Source organism: Phacochoerus africanus, chromosome 14 (genome assembly GCF_016906955.1).
Source record: "Phacochoerus africanus isolate WHEZ1 chromosome 14, ROS_Pafr_v1, whole genome shotgun sequence".
Classification (NCBI taxonomy): domain Eukaryota; kingdom Metazoa; phylum Chordata; class Mammalia; order Artiodactyla; family Suidae; genus Phacochoerus; species Phacochoerus africanus.
This window is the reverse complement of record NC_062557.1, coordinates 49,212,839-49,226,714: the sequence shown is the minus strand read 5'-3', so window position 1 is coordinate 49,226,714 and position 13,876 is coordinate 49,212,839. Positions and strand designations below refer to the sequence as shown.

The window sequence follows — 13,876 nt, the reverse complement described above, 5'->3', positions numbered from 1 at the left end:
TTCTGCTGCCGTGCAGCCTGCTGTCCGCAGTCTGCCTTCACCCCGACTCATTCCGTGACCACAGCCGCTCACTTCTCCTCCCCGGGTCTCAGAGACGGAGTCTGCTTCACATGTGTGAAGCAGGGAACCAATGCTGTGGGCTGGAAAAACCTCACAGTGGTGAAGGAGCCAGAAGGCCAGGGCCGGCTCTGCTGCTGTACCAACTGCAGGCGGCAGCCAAGACCCTGCGGGGGAGCAGAAAGGTCACACCTAGTTCAGCCCAGGGCACAATCCCGGACCTAGGTGTGCAAATGTGTGATAGCAAACGTTGGTCCTTGTGGAGGGGCAACTAGTGTCCAGGGTGGCCCAGAGGCTGTGGGGGTCCTTGGCAAGTGCAGACTGGCGTCTGGGGGTGAGAAGGAGGCTTTCCGAGCAAGAGAAGCAGCCTGGACAGACGTGGGTGTGAGGAGTCTGTTGGTGCAAGGTGAAGGGAACAGAAGGCTGTCTGCTCTGATGTCGCCTGCCCCCCACAACCAGGACACGCTGGGCTCTGGGGGGAGCAGCCCGCACACACAATGACCCTCTATCCCCAGCCTGGGGGCCCGCTGATGATGCCTTCAGGTGACACCCAGGGCCTGGGGAAAGGGCATTCCTGGCAGAGGCAGGACGGATGTGCAGTGCTGTGGGCCAGGCAGGTGTGAAGAGGAGGCCTTGTGGGAACCAGCCGCCTCTCGCCTTCTCTCGGAGGCTGGCTTGTGGGGAGGAGATGGGGGCTGTGCAGAGGTCAGGCCGGGGAGGTGCAGAGTCGGGGTGGGGAGTTGGAGGGGCAGAATGCCAGGCTGAGAGAGCTCAGGCCTCACCCCTAGGGCAGTGGGAAGCCCAGCCGGCCTAGAGCCAGTCGGTGACAATGAGACCTGCCTGTTGTGTGGAAGGCAGAGTCCTGGGAGAAGGGGAGGGAGGGGCCAGTGAGGTGCCTGCTGCCCTTGGTCTAGGCCAGGGGGCTTGGCGGGAGGGCATGGGGAGGAGGGGACGCTCATGAGAAACTTAGGAGGCAAATCCACACGCGCGCTTCACACAGCCTAACGCAGTCTGCTCTAGACCTGCGAGCCGCGGTCATCAGGCAGCCTGTGAGGGGGGCCGGGGGGGGGGGGCGGGGAGGCTCAGGGTTGAGGTTTGGGCTGGAGACGGTGAGGTTGGACGTGAAAGGCCGAGGCAGGTGGGCGGATGGTGAGCTACCCCACGGGACAGACGGCCTGAGGCCTGAGCCTTCCCCGCAGGCCTCGCTGGCTGCCCTGGCCTGGGTGTCAGGGTGGCAGAGTCTAGGCCCAGTTCTGCAGCTGGGTTCCTTGACTACATTCAGGCAAACCCTGTCCCCTGGGTTCCGCTTGCTAAACCCAGAACGCTGCTGGGAAAATGTACATTTAAAATGCCTGGTGCGGTCGGGGGGGAGGGAGCTGGAGGGAGCAGTGGTGGCTGACAGGGTGGAGGAGGCTCTGACTCATGGGCCCGTGTGGCCGAGGACAGCTTGGGGGGGCAGCCCTGTGGGCGGTGTGGTGACAGACACTGGTTCAGAGGGTCTATCACCTCCGACAGCCCGAGAAGGGGGCTTGAGACAGAGAACGTGACAGGGCCTCCCTTGTGGTTAGACCACTGACATTAGCACCGTGTGCTGAGCCCCCCACGCATCGGACGCCGCGCCCCGCATTGCCCCACTTTGTCTGCACGGCCCCACATCACAGGTGGGAAGACGGAGGCAAGGTGGCAGGCCCAAGGTCCTTAGGGGCTCTGTGGCAAAGTGAGGGTTTGAACTCGGGACAGCCTCCCTCTGGGGCTCATGCTCTTCGCTCAAAGTGGGAAGTGGAAAGGGTGGGGTGACCTGATGGAGGGGCCGGGGGGAGTCTGCTTGAGCAAAGCAAGCCGTGCCTGGGAAAGCTCAGCAGACCTGGTGACACCCCTGTGTACACACACCCGTCCTCACGCCTCCCCTGGGGTTCTCACTGACCTAATTACCAGCTCTCTAACCCAGAGCTCTGCCCCAGCTCAGTGAGCTGTTGGCACAACAGGGAACCTGCTCTCTGATTACAGCAACCCCTCGGCGCCTCCAGCTTTGACTAAAGCCTTTAGAATTAGACAGATCTGAGCCCCAGTTGCAGATTGTCATTTGCTGATGGGCCATGAACAAATGGCCCAACCTCTCTGAGCCTCAGCAGCCCAGTATAGCCCCTGGATGAGAGCAGGTGGTTCAGGAGGGTCTCATCTTAGCTCCTCCCCTTTCCCACCACTCAGGGAACAAAGTGAACATGGGGGTGAGGAGGTGGAGGGCGGGGGTGAGGCATCTCTGACCCCTTCTGATGTCTCCAGGACACCTCATCTGGGCCTGGCCCTGCGCTGAGTGGGGCTTTGTGGTCAGGGGGTGTCATGGGTGACTCAGATCAGATTATAGTTTTGGGGAGACAGACTTTATCACCGATCAGTCTGACCCAGACATGATTTAGTCAGAACCAGGCAGAGACACCACAGGATGCCAAAGGGGGCTCAGGGACCAGTGGCTCTTGTCTCCTGGAGCAGGGAGAGCCTGAACAGGGCTCCAAAGGATGCGGTGGGGTGGAGGGTGGGAAAGCGGGGAGGCATGCTGGGCAGAGGGAACTGCTTGTGCAAGGGCCCTGGGGTGGGAGGTGTGCGGATGTGTTCACGAAGTGGGGTCTGGAGCTGGAGGACAGAGCTGGCATAGGGGACACTGGGCAGGGCAGTGAGGTGCCACAGAAGCTCAGGACAGGCGACTGAACTTACTGCAGGGGTTTCAGTTCATGTCTGTAAGTCATAGAAGACAGTAAAAAGGGGGAAGAAGGCCTTCCAGTCACCCCCTGTAAGAAGTGGGTGGCTCTCACTTTTTAGTTTTTTTTCACCTGTCCCATCATCTTAAAACAAGCTTTATCTTATCACATTGTAGATTTTTATGAGTCACCACAAATCATTCCAGGCAAGGCAGAGGATAAAGGGAAAGCACAAAGAACTGATGTTTATTTTGTGCCAGGCTTACGGAGAGGGACCGGGCACAGAGAGCAGAAGCTTCTCTCTCACAGGGTGCCTGCTCCAGCAGCCTTTAGAAGGGTGGGGTTTTTTTTTTAACAAAACTTGAAGCATCTGTAAAAATAAGGATATTGAGCATAAAGCCAATACCCCTGCCTCCTAGATGACCCAGCTATCAAGATCTTGCTGCCATTGCTGCATGTGTTTTACTGTCCCCTTTTGTTTTCCTTACCAAAGGGTTGTACAGCCTGGCTGCTCACAGTTTGATCTGGGGACCAGCAGCCTGGCATCACAGAGTGGCTCATTAGACTAGAATCTCAGCCCAGCTTCCTGACCCACGGAATCAGAATCTGCATTTTAAGAAGATTTAATCACTTGGGTGATTCATTTGTGCACTCGTGTTTCAGAAGCCTTGTTTGAAGGCAAATCCCCCACATCAGTCATTTCACCCTTAAATACTTCCCTACGCATTTCTGAAGCCCAAGGACGTTTTCTTACACTGTTGCAATGTTCTCATCGCCTGGCAAAAGTAACAGTAGTTGTTTGGTATCATCGAATACCCAGTTCGTATTCAGAGCTTTCGGTCTCAGCGTGCCTATTTTGAACAGTTGTTGTATTCGGTTCGAGAGCCAAAGAGCCGAACAAGAGCCACACGTGTGGTCGCTGTGCCTCTCAGTCTCGAGCGGCGCCCTTGCCCATTTGGGGGACTTTGTCTCTTTCAAGTCTCTGCTTTACTGTGGAGCTCGTTGGCTTGGCTTGCAGAACATCTTCATTCAGGATTCGGGTGCCCGCTTCCTCTCAGTGAGGTGGGTCCTTCCACCCTGTACACATCCTGCAACGGGGGCATTCGGGCTCATGCCTTCATTGAATTCAGATTTAATTTTTGGCAAGTATATGCTAAAGAATCGGGGGGTTTTTTCCATAGTTCCTGCATTTCTCTCACTCCTTTTTGTTTCCTTAGCCAACGAATTTTAAAGACTTGCTTCTAACGGCGTTCCCATCGTGGCTCAGTGGTTAATGAATCTGACTAGGAACCATGAGGTGGCCGGTTAGATCCCCGGCCTCGCTCCGTGGTTTCCAGTGTTGCCGTGGGCTGTGGTGTAGGTCGCAGATGCGACTCGGATCTGGCATTGCTGTGGCTGTGGTGCAGGCTGGCAGCTGCAGCTCCCATTAGGCCCCTAGCCTGGGAACCTCCATATGCCATGGGTGCGGCCCTAGATTAAAAAAAAAAAAAAAAAAAAAAGCCTTGCTTCTCAGTGTGGCCTTAATGCTAGCAGCCTGGGCATTGCTCAGGAGCCTGTTAGAAATGCAGAGTCTTGGGCCTCAGTACTCTTCCTATGGGGCCCCACTAGGGGGCATATATGCCGGGGGATCCCCCCTTAGGGAAACTAAGTTGAACTAGTGGGCTTGGGGGGGGTCCGCCTAATCCTAAAGTGCTCTTTCAAACTTTCATCTAGTAGTTTCATCCACTGATGATTGGAGCCTGACTTAATTATTGTATTTCTTTATGGCTTGCAAAATTGTCTTTTTATGATTCTGTTATTCCTTCCACATTGATTAGTAATGATTCTTCTGTAAAGAACTTTCTTGTTAACTAGGACTACTTGGTGACCCCGAAATGCAGCTCATATAGGAAAGACAAGGAAATTACCTCATACTTTAATAGCCAATCTTCAGAATAAGGGGACGATGCCTTCACTACTTCTAATGGGGAACAGTGCAGTGTTTTGGTTACTCTTGTTTTTGTCTTCTTTTTTTTTTTTTGGATTTTTTAAATTAAAGTATAGTTGATTTACAATCGTGTGCCAATTTCTGCTGTACAGCAAAGTGACCCACTCATACATAGATATACACTCTTTTTCTCCTGTTCTCTCTGTCCTTTAAGTATCATTATGAACCCCTGGTTTTTGTGTATTCAATGTGCCTCAAACACTTGCAATTATTATTAACTTTTTCACTGAACTGCAGTTGAGTTGCAGTACTGTGTCTCTTTTAAGTGTATAACAAAGTGATTCAGTTATTTATATATATAAGCGTGTGTGTATTCTATTTCAGATTCTTTTCTGTTAGAGGTCATTATAAGATATTGAATATAGTTCCCTGTGCTTTACAGTAAATCCTTGTTTTTTGTTTTATATATAGCAGTGTGTACCTGTTAATCCCAAACTCCTAATTTATCCCTCCCCCCACCCAACTGTCTTTTTTTTTTTTTTTTTTCTCGTCTGTTTAGGGCCACACCCACAGCATATAGAAGTTCCCAGGCTAGGGGTTGAATCAGAGCTGCAGCTGCCAGCCTACACCATAGCCACAGCCACGTAGGATCTGGGCCTCATCTGTGACCTACACCACAGTGTATAACAACGCTGAATCCTTAACCCACTGAGCGAGGCCAGGGCTTGAACTCACATCCTCATGGATACTAGTCAAGCTCTTTACTGCTGAACCACAGTGGGAACTCCCCAACTATCTTTTTTAATGTAAACTTTTTCTGAAGACAACACGTAGAAAAATGGGCAAATTCGGATCAGTGAATTTTCAAGTTAAATCAAATCCACTGATACCCATTTTGAGAAGCAGAGATGCTTACCAACATCCCAGAAGTACCTCCCATGGCCCCCTTCGTCACTACCTTACCCCCAAAGGGAACCACACTCCTGACCTCTAGTACCATAGATGAGTTTGCCGGTTTGAACCTGCTGCAGGTGGAGATGTGCACTCTGTTCTGATTCGTTCCTGGCATCTTTTCTCGGACCTTGTGTTGGTGAGATCCAGCCACTTTGTGGCTTACGTTCCTGGTCCCAGCATATTCCATTGGTGAATAGACACAGGTGTCTTGTTTTTTCTATTGTTGCTGGATATTTGGCTTGTTCCAGTTTGAGGTTATTGTACATAGTGAGGCTACGGACATTCTTGTACATATCTTTTTGGGAACATATGAGCACATTTCTGTTGGGATTATGACCGAGGGTAGAATTGCTGGGTCATAAATTATGCATATGCTCTGCTTTCGTTGATAACAGCCAAATGGTTTTCTAATGGGGTCGTGCCAGCTTACACTCCCACCAGCAGTGTGCGAAGGTTCCAGCTGCTCCACGTCATTGCTAATACTCTAATGCTCGGTGTTTTTTTCATTTCAGCCATTTGGTGGTTGTGTCGCGGTGTCCCACAGTGATTTTAATTTGCCTTTCTGGGATGTCGGATGATGCCATCTCATGGGATTCCTAGCCGTTTGTGTGATCTCTTTTTGTGAAATGTCCTTTTTCTGTTACTGTGCATGCTGTTTTCTTACTGATCTGTAGGAATTCTTTACATGTTCTGATATGAATCTTTCATCAGATATGTGTGTTGCAAATATCTTTTCCCCTCTGTGACTCACTTCTTCACACTCTCAATGGTGTCTTTGGATAAACAGAAGTTCTTAAGAGCAAGGAAGTTCAGCGCATCAATTCTTTCCTTTATGACCAGTGTTTTTCTGTGTTTAAAAAAATGCTTGTCTATCCCAAGTTCCTTTGTTTTCTCTTAAAAGCTTTGTTCCCTCTTTTTTTTTTTTTTTGGTCTTTTGTCTTTTAAGCACCCATGGGCATGTGGAGGTTCCCAGGCTAGGGGTTGAATTAGAGCTGTAGTTGCTGGCTTATGCCACAGCCACAGCAGCGCCAGATCTGAGCCTTGTCTACACCACAGCTCATGGCAACACCGGATCCTTAACCCACTGAGTGAGGCCAGGGATCGAACCCACATCCTCACAGATGCTAGTCGGGTTCATCAGCCACTGAGCCATGACAGGAACTCCTGTTCCATTTTTCGTATTTAGATATACAGTACCTCTAAATCCACATTAAATCTTCAGTCCATGAGGAATTGATTTTTTGTGTATGATGTGAAAGAGGAGTCAAGATTAATTTTTTTCCAGCTATAATGGAAAAAATTAAAATCATTTAAAAAGAAAAAAAAGATTTTTTTTTTTTCAATGTTGATATCCAAGTGACCCATCACCATTTATTTCAAAAATCATCTGTCGTCATGGAGTTAGTCCCCTGGTGACTCAGCAAGTTACAGATACGGTGTTGTCACTGCTGTGGCTCTGGTTACTGCTGTGCTGCAGGTTTGATCCCTGGCCTGGGACCCCTGCCATGGGTGTGGCCAAAATAAATAAACAAAGTCACTTAGTCTCAATGTTTGTGAAGTGTTGGATTTTTCAAACTACTTAATCATGTCATCTGCTCGTAATGACGGTTTTATTTTTTCCTTTTTAACCTTGGTGCTCTGTGTCTTTTTCTTTTCCTACTGCCCTAAAATCTCCAGCAAAATGTTGACTAGCAGTGGCGAGAGTGGGCATCCTTATTCATTCCTGATTTTAAGGAGGAAACTTTAAATAACTCACCAATAAGAATGATGTTTGCTAAACGATTTTTGTGGATAGTCTTTCTTTCTTTTTTTTTTTTCTTGCTCTTTAGAGCCAAACCCGTGGCATATGGAAATTCCCAGGCGAGGGGTCAAATCAGAGCTGTAGCTGCCGGCCCACACCTCAGCCGCAGCAACTTGGGATCCACGCCCCGTCTATGACCTACACCATAGCTCATGGCAATGCCACATCCTTAACCCAGTAAGTGAGGCCAGGGATTGATTCCCGAAACCTCGTGGTTACTAGTTGGATTCATTTCTGCTGGGCCACAATGGGAACGCCTTTGTGGATATTCTTGATTAAAGAAATTCCCTTCTATTCCTAGTTTGCTGCAAACTTTGAAGTTATAAAGCAGTATTGGATTTTACCAAATACCTTTTTCCACATCTGTCATAATGACCATATGATTTTTTCTACTTTTTTTCTGTTAACGTGATGAATGAATTGATTATTTTCAAATGTCATACCACTCTTCCATTTCTGAAGGAAAATCCACTTGAGTGTAATGTATTATGCTTTTATAAACTCCTGGACTTGACTTGCTAGTATATTTCTTAGGATCTTTGTGTTTTGGTGCAAGAGAGAGCACGCCAGTTTTCCTTTCACGCATTGCTCTTGGGAGGTGTTAATATGAATGTCATCTGTCCCCAGAATGGTTGGACCGTGTGTGTCCTTGTATTTTCTCTTCTCTGGGAGAGATTAGTATTTCTTCTTAAATGTTTGGGAGAGTTCATCAGAGAAGCCATCTGGGCTTGGAGTTAATGGATTCCATTTCTTTAATTTGGCAGTGTTGATAAATTTATTTTTTGAATAATTTGCCCTTTTAACCTACATGGTCAAGCTTAATGGCATAAAAGTGCGCAAACTATCTTCTTATTTTTTAAATGTCTTAGGCCGTGTTCTGCTGTCTTCTTTTTCATTCATGTTGATAATTTCTATGTCCCCTTTTTTTTCCTTAATCGGTATTGCTAGGGGTTTATCAGTTTTATTTTTTATTTTTATTTTTTTATTTTTTTTAATTTTAAAAAAATTTTTTTTAATTTTTATTTTGTTGTTGTTGTTGTTGTTGCTATTTCTTGGGCCGCTCCCGCGGCATATGGAGGTTCCCAGGCTAGGGGTCGAATCGGAGCTGTAGCCACCGGCCTACACCAGAGCCACAGCAACGCGGGATCCGAGCCGCGTCTGCCACCTACACCACAGCTCACGGCAACGCCGGACCCTTAACCCACTGAGCAAGGGCAGGGACCGAACCTGCAACCTCATGGTTCCTAGTCGGATTCGTTAATCACTTCGCCACGATGGGAACTCCCAGTTTTATTACTTTGTCTAAAAACCAAACTTTGATATAGTTTCATTGCTATGTGGTCATATCTTTATATTCCTTCCTATACTTTTTCTGGGCTTGATTTGCTGTTCATTTAGTTTCTTGAGAGGGAAGACTACAAAATTGGTTTTCAGCCTTTCTTTTTTTCTTTATTTAAACATATGCATTTAAGTCTGTACATTTCCTCATTTCCTCTAAGCACTGCTTTTACGGTGTCCCACAAGTTTTGCTTTGTCCTCTCTTAACTGTCATTCAGTTCAAAACGTTTTAAGGTTTCTATTCTGATTTCCTCTTTGGCCCTAAGTTATTTAGAACTGCATTGCTTAATTTCCAAGAAGTTCAGATTTTTCTCACGTCTTTCGGTTATTGGTTTCTTGATGAATTCCGCTATAGTCAGGGAACATATTCTGAATTATTTAAGTCCACTGAAATTTGTCGAGGCTTGCTTTATGATCCAGCACACTTACAGTCAATTTTGGTGTTTCGTGTGCATTTGAAAAAAAAAAATGTTTATTTTAACATTGGTGGGTAGGGTGTTGTGCTGGTCAATTAGATCAAGCTCATTAATTTTGTTGTTTAAATCTTCTATATCCTTACTGGGGTTTTTTGGTTTTTTGGTTTTTTTTTTTTTTTTTTTTGGTCTGTTTTTATAGATTTGTTAAGTCTTTTGATTCAGTCAGTTTTTGCTTTATATAGTTTACGGTGATGTTGTTGGAGACATACAGGTTGAAAATGGTTCTCTCTTCCGTACTTGTGTGTGTACAGTTCCTTCTCTTCTTTATGTAAAAGACAGCATAGACCTGTCCTTTGCTCAGTGATTTTACCTTGTTCCTCAAATCTCTCCTGCTAAGTGAAAAGCCATTCGTTGGGAAAAAAAAAATATTCCCATCAGTGTTTTAGTGGAAAAATTGTGACGCATTCCATCTACCCCCATACCCAAACAATTTTCATGGGTGGAAAAATTTATAAATTTACCAGCAAAACAAGTTTATATTTTTAAAAACCCAGTCATTTGAATATAAAAATGTAGTTTACGGATATAACTTACTGTAGTAAAAGGTTTACTGTCCTTGTCAAAGGAAGAAATGAGGAGTTAAGAGCAGGTGTGAGGGAGTCATTACTGAAAAGGTGCACTTGCCTTTCGGCCTTGTTTCTTTACTGTTTTTTAACCTTTAGGGGACTCACAGCTCTCTTGCATTCAAACTGCCTTTAAAAATAAAGTTCCAGGAGTTCTGGTCATGGCACAGTGGTTAATGAATCCGACTAGGAACCATGAGGTGGCGGGTTCGGTCCCTGCCCTTGCTCAGTGGGTTAACGATCCAGCGTTGCCGTGAGCTGTGGTGTAGGTTGCAGACGTGGCTCGGATCCTGCGTTGCTGTGGCTCTGGCGTAGGCCAGTGGCTACAGCTCCGATTCGACCCCTAGCCTGGGAACCTCCATATGCCGCGGGAGCGGCCCAAGAAAGAGCAACAACAACAACAACTAAATAAAAATAAATAAATAAAAACATAGTTTTGGGGAGTTCCCGTCGTGGCGCAGTGGAAACGAATCTGACTAGGAACCATGAGATTGCAGGTTCAATCCCTGGCCTCGCTCAGTGGGTTAAGGATCCGGCGTTGCTGTGGCTGTGATGTAGGCCGGCAGCTGCAGTTCTGATTAGACCCCAACCTGGGAACCTCCATATGCTGTGGGTGTGGCCCTAAAAAGACCAAAAAAAAAAAAAAAGACACACACACAGACACAAATAGTTTTGGGACAAAATAATGAAATTCTCTTTTAAAACAAGGATGGGAGGTCTGCACAGTCCCAGCAATGCTGTGAGGAGCCAGGCCTTCCGTTCTGAAGCAGCCTCTTTGGGGGGCAATCTATCCATATCAATTTTCCTGAAAATTTGTGTGTCTGTGTGTGTGTGGCTTCATCTTGCTTTATTTTTCTTTTCTTTCTTTCTTTTTTTTTTTAGGGCTACACCTGTGACACATGGAGGTTCCCAGGCTAGGGGTCAAATTGGAGCTATAGCTGCTGGCCTCCACCACAGCCGCAGCCACCTGGGATCCAAGCTGAGTCTGAGACCTACACCACACTCATCTCATGGCCACACCAGATCCTTAACCCACTGAATGAGGCCAGGGATTAAATGCACATCTTCATGGGCATTATTAGTTGGGTTCGTTCCCGCTGAGCCACAATGGGAACTCCACCTTGCTTTATTTTTCAATTGAATATTTTCAGATGTTAAATCACTGCCATAAAAATGAAGCTCCTCAGTGTTCCTGTCGTGGCTCAGTGGAAACGAATCTGCTAGCATCCATGAGGACGCAGGTTCGCTCCCTGGCCTCGCTCAGGACCCCTACCCTGGGACCCTCCATGTGCTGTGGGTGCGGCCCTAAAAAGACATAAAAAAGAATCTTCTCATTAAAAAAAAAAAAAAAATCACCCTTTATGTGAAACACAATTACAAACCTCAGCTTAAAGTGGAAACATTTAAGATCATGCGGCGTTAGTTTTCCGATCTCTGTCAAGTGTCTAGTAGGCGGGTATCGATACACCACAGTCACTCTGCTGTCATCAGTAATACATCACCCGCGCTCATGGACCTCCTAAGTTCCAGTTTGAACTAATGAATTAGTTTAGCATATAAAGCAAGACCAAAGGTGGAAGCTACAGCAATTTATCTACTTACTTTCTGTCTTCTTTTTTTTTCTCTTTTTAAGACCATGCCTGAGCATATGGAAGGTCCCAGGTGAGGGGCAGAGTTGGAACTCAGCTTCCAGCCTACGCCACAGCCACAGCCACACCAGAGCCAAGCTGCGTCTTCGGCTTTACACCGCAGCTTGTGACAACATTGGATTCTTAACCCACTGAGCAAGAAGGCCATGGATAGAACCTACCTCCTCATGGATACTAGTTGGATTCTTAACCTGCTGAGACATAACGGGAACTCCAGCAATTGATCTATTTTCTAGATGTTATGTTTTTCCTTAAGTATCCTGCAACCTTTTTTTTTTTGTCTTTTTCTAGGGCCGCACCCGCGGCATATAGAGGTTCCCAGGCTAGGGGTCAGATCGGAGCTGTAGTCACCAGCCTACACCAGAGCCACAGCAACGCCAGATCTGAGCTGCGTGTGCACCCTGCACCACAGCTCACGGCAACACAGGATCCTCACTCACTGATTAAGTTCCCAGGGACTGAATCTGTGTCCTTGTGGTTCCTAGCTGGATTCATTCCCGCTGAGCCACAACAGGAACTCCTCCTGCAAAATTTTTAATGAACAATTTCAGACATATGGAAAAGTTGAAAAACTTGTGCAGTGAACAACCATGTACTACACGTAGATTTTACAACGTATATAATATGTGATAATGCAAATGTAACAAAAGGTTGACAACCGATGTATGAATAAATATATATTTATATATATCCATCTATCTATATGTATCCGTCCACATATTTCCACTTATCCATCCATCAAGCTGTCTTGTATTTTTGCATTTCCAAGTAAATTGCAGACATAAGTTGTACTTTTCATCCCTAAAGCAGTTCAACACTCATATCAACTAGAGTTCAATATTTGCTTTTGATTCGTGGGTTTTTTGTTTTCGGGTTTTTTTTTAGGTAAAATCTGCATACAGTGAAATGCACAAATTTTAAATGGACCATTTGGTGTATGTTTGATAAATGTACACCTTTGTAGCCCAAATGCCTATGGAGATGCAGGATATTTCCATCATCCCAGAAAGTTCCTTCCTGCCCCTTCCCAGTTAATCCCCAACCCCCACTGCCCCAGGCAAATTTTTTTTTTCCTGTAGATTAGTTTTGCCAATTCTGGAACCTCATATACATGCAATCACATACGGCTTCTTTCACTCAGCATAATGATTTCTGTGATTCACCCATCTTGCTGTGTCTGCCGATTGTTTGTTCATTTTCACTCCCGAGTAGTGGTCCACCGTCTGAATACATCCCACTCAGTTTATCCGTTCCTCAGTTGATGGATATTTGGGTTGTTTCCAGTGTGGGACTGTTAGAAATAAAGTTACCATAGACTTTTTTTTTGAGGACGTATGTTTTCTCTTGGGTCACTTGGAGGTGGGCTCATCGAATGTGCGCAGACCCTCTCTCTGGGCCCCAGCGTCTGCTTTGACTTTGGTGCCTGAGACAGGGATGAACACGTGCCTTGTGGCAGGTATAGAACGTGCACCGTGGGGGACGTGAGAAGGCGGGACGTGCTCTGGGAGAGAGCCAAGGAAGGCTTCCTGGAGGAGGGGGCCTTGGTGCCGACACAGCTTGGTTTAGTAGGAGGAACAAGGGCTCTGGGTCAGACATGCCTGCACTCCAGGCCCATTGCTGGAAAAAAAGATCCTTGGGCGTCTCGCTTTCCTCGTCTGTAAGATGGAGATAACGGTGCTGCAGGATTTGATGAGGTAAAGTGGTGTCTTTGGTTAAATAGTCTTCTTTTCTCCCCAGGCCTGGCTCCCCTGGCCGCCTTCAGCGTGGATGTGGCCCGGACCTGGGTGACTCCCGAGGGGGCTCCCTACGTGCTCAGCTCCCTTCTACATCAACACTCTGGCACCAACCAGACCTGGTGAGCAGGGGGCAGACAGCAGGGTTTGAGGACTGAGGGGTCCTGGGGAGGCTGAAAAGGCCCCCAGACAAGGCCTCAGCTCCCCACCCCACAGCCTGGGGAGAACCTCCTTTCACTTCCAGAGGGGCGTGCAGGGGAGTGAGAAGGTGGGAGAGACACTGCGAGCTCAGGCCCAGACCTCCCAGCCCTGTCCGGCGCCTCACCCTGGCCTCTTGGGGTGGGAGAGACGAAAAACTCTTCTAAAATAAGGTTTATTAAGGCTCATCTGCCCTTTACAAAGGCAACACATGCTCAGTATAGAAATTTGGGGCCGTGACAATTTTTTTTTTTAATGGAAAATGTGAGGCAGGCAGGAGGGATGGTTGCAAGGCAGGCTGTGGGTCTGGTCGCTGCGGTTCGGTGACAGTGTCACTCTGTATTTATAGAAAGACACTCAGCCCTGAGCCTCAGTTTCTCATCTCTGCTGTGGGGGTGATATTTCCCTACCTCACAGGGTTGTGGCAAAGACGGAGTTAATGCCCATCATTAAGGGTTTGGCACAAGTAAGGTTTGACACCAAT

General features: G+C 47.2%; 1 protein-coding gene across 1 annotated transcript in view; it reads left to right on the top strand.

The window, feature by feature from the left end:
* ITGAE (integrin subunit alpha E) overlaps positions 1-13,876 on the top strand; it is a 65,245-nt gene that overhangs the window by 2,034 nt on the left and 49,335 nt on the right. Inside the window, exon 2 of the mRNA XM_047757532.1 lies at positions 13,199-13,316. Coding sequence (XP_047613488.1) covers positions 13,199-13,316 — 118 coding nt within the window. The remainder of the gene's footprint in view (positions 1-13,198; positions 13,317-13,876) is intronic.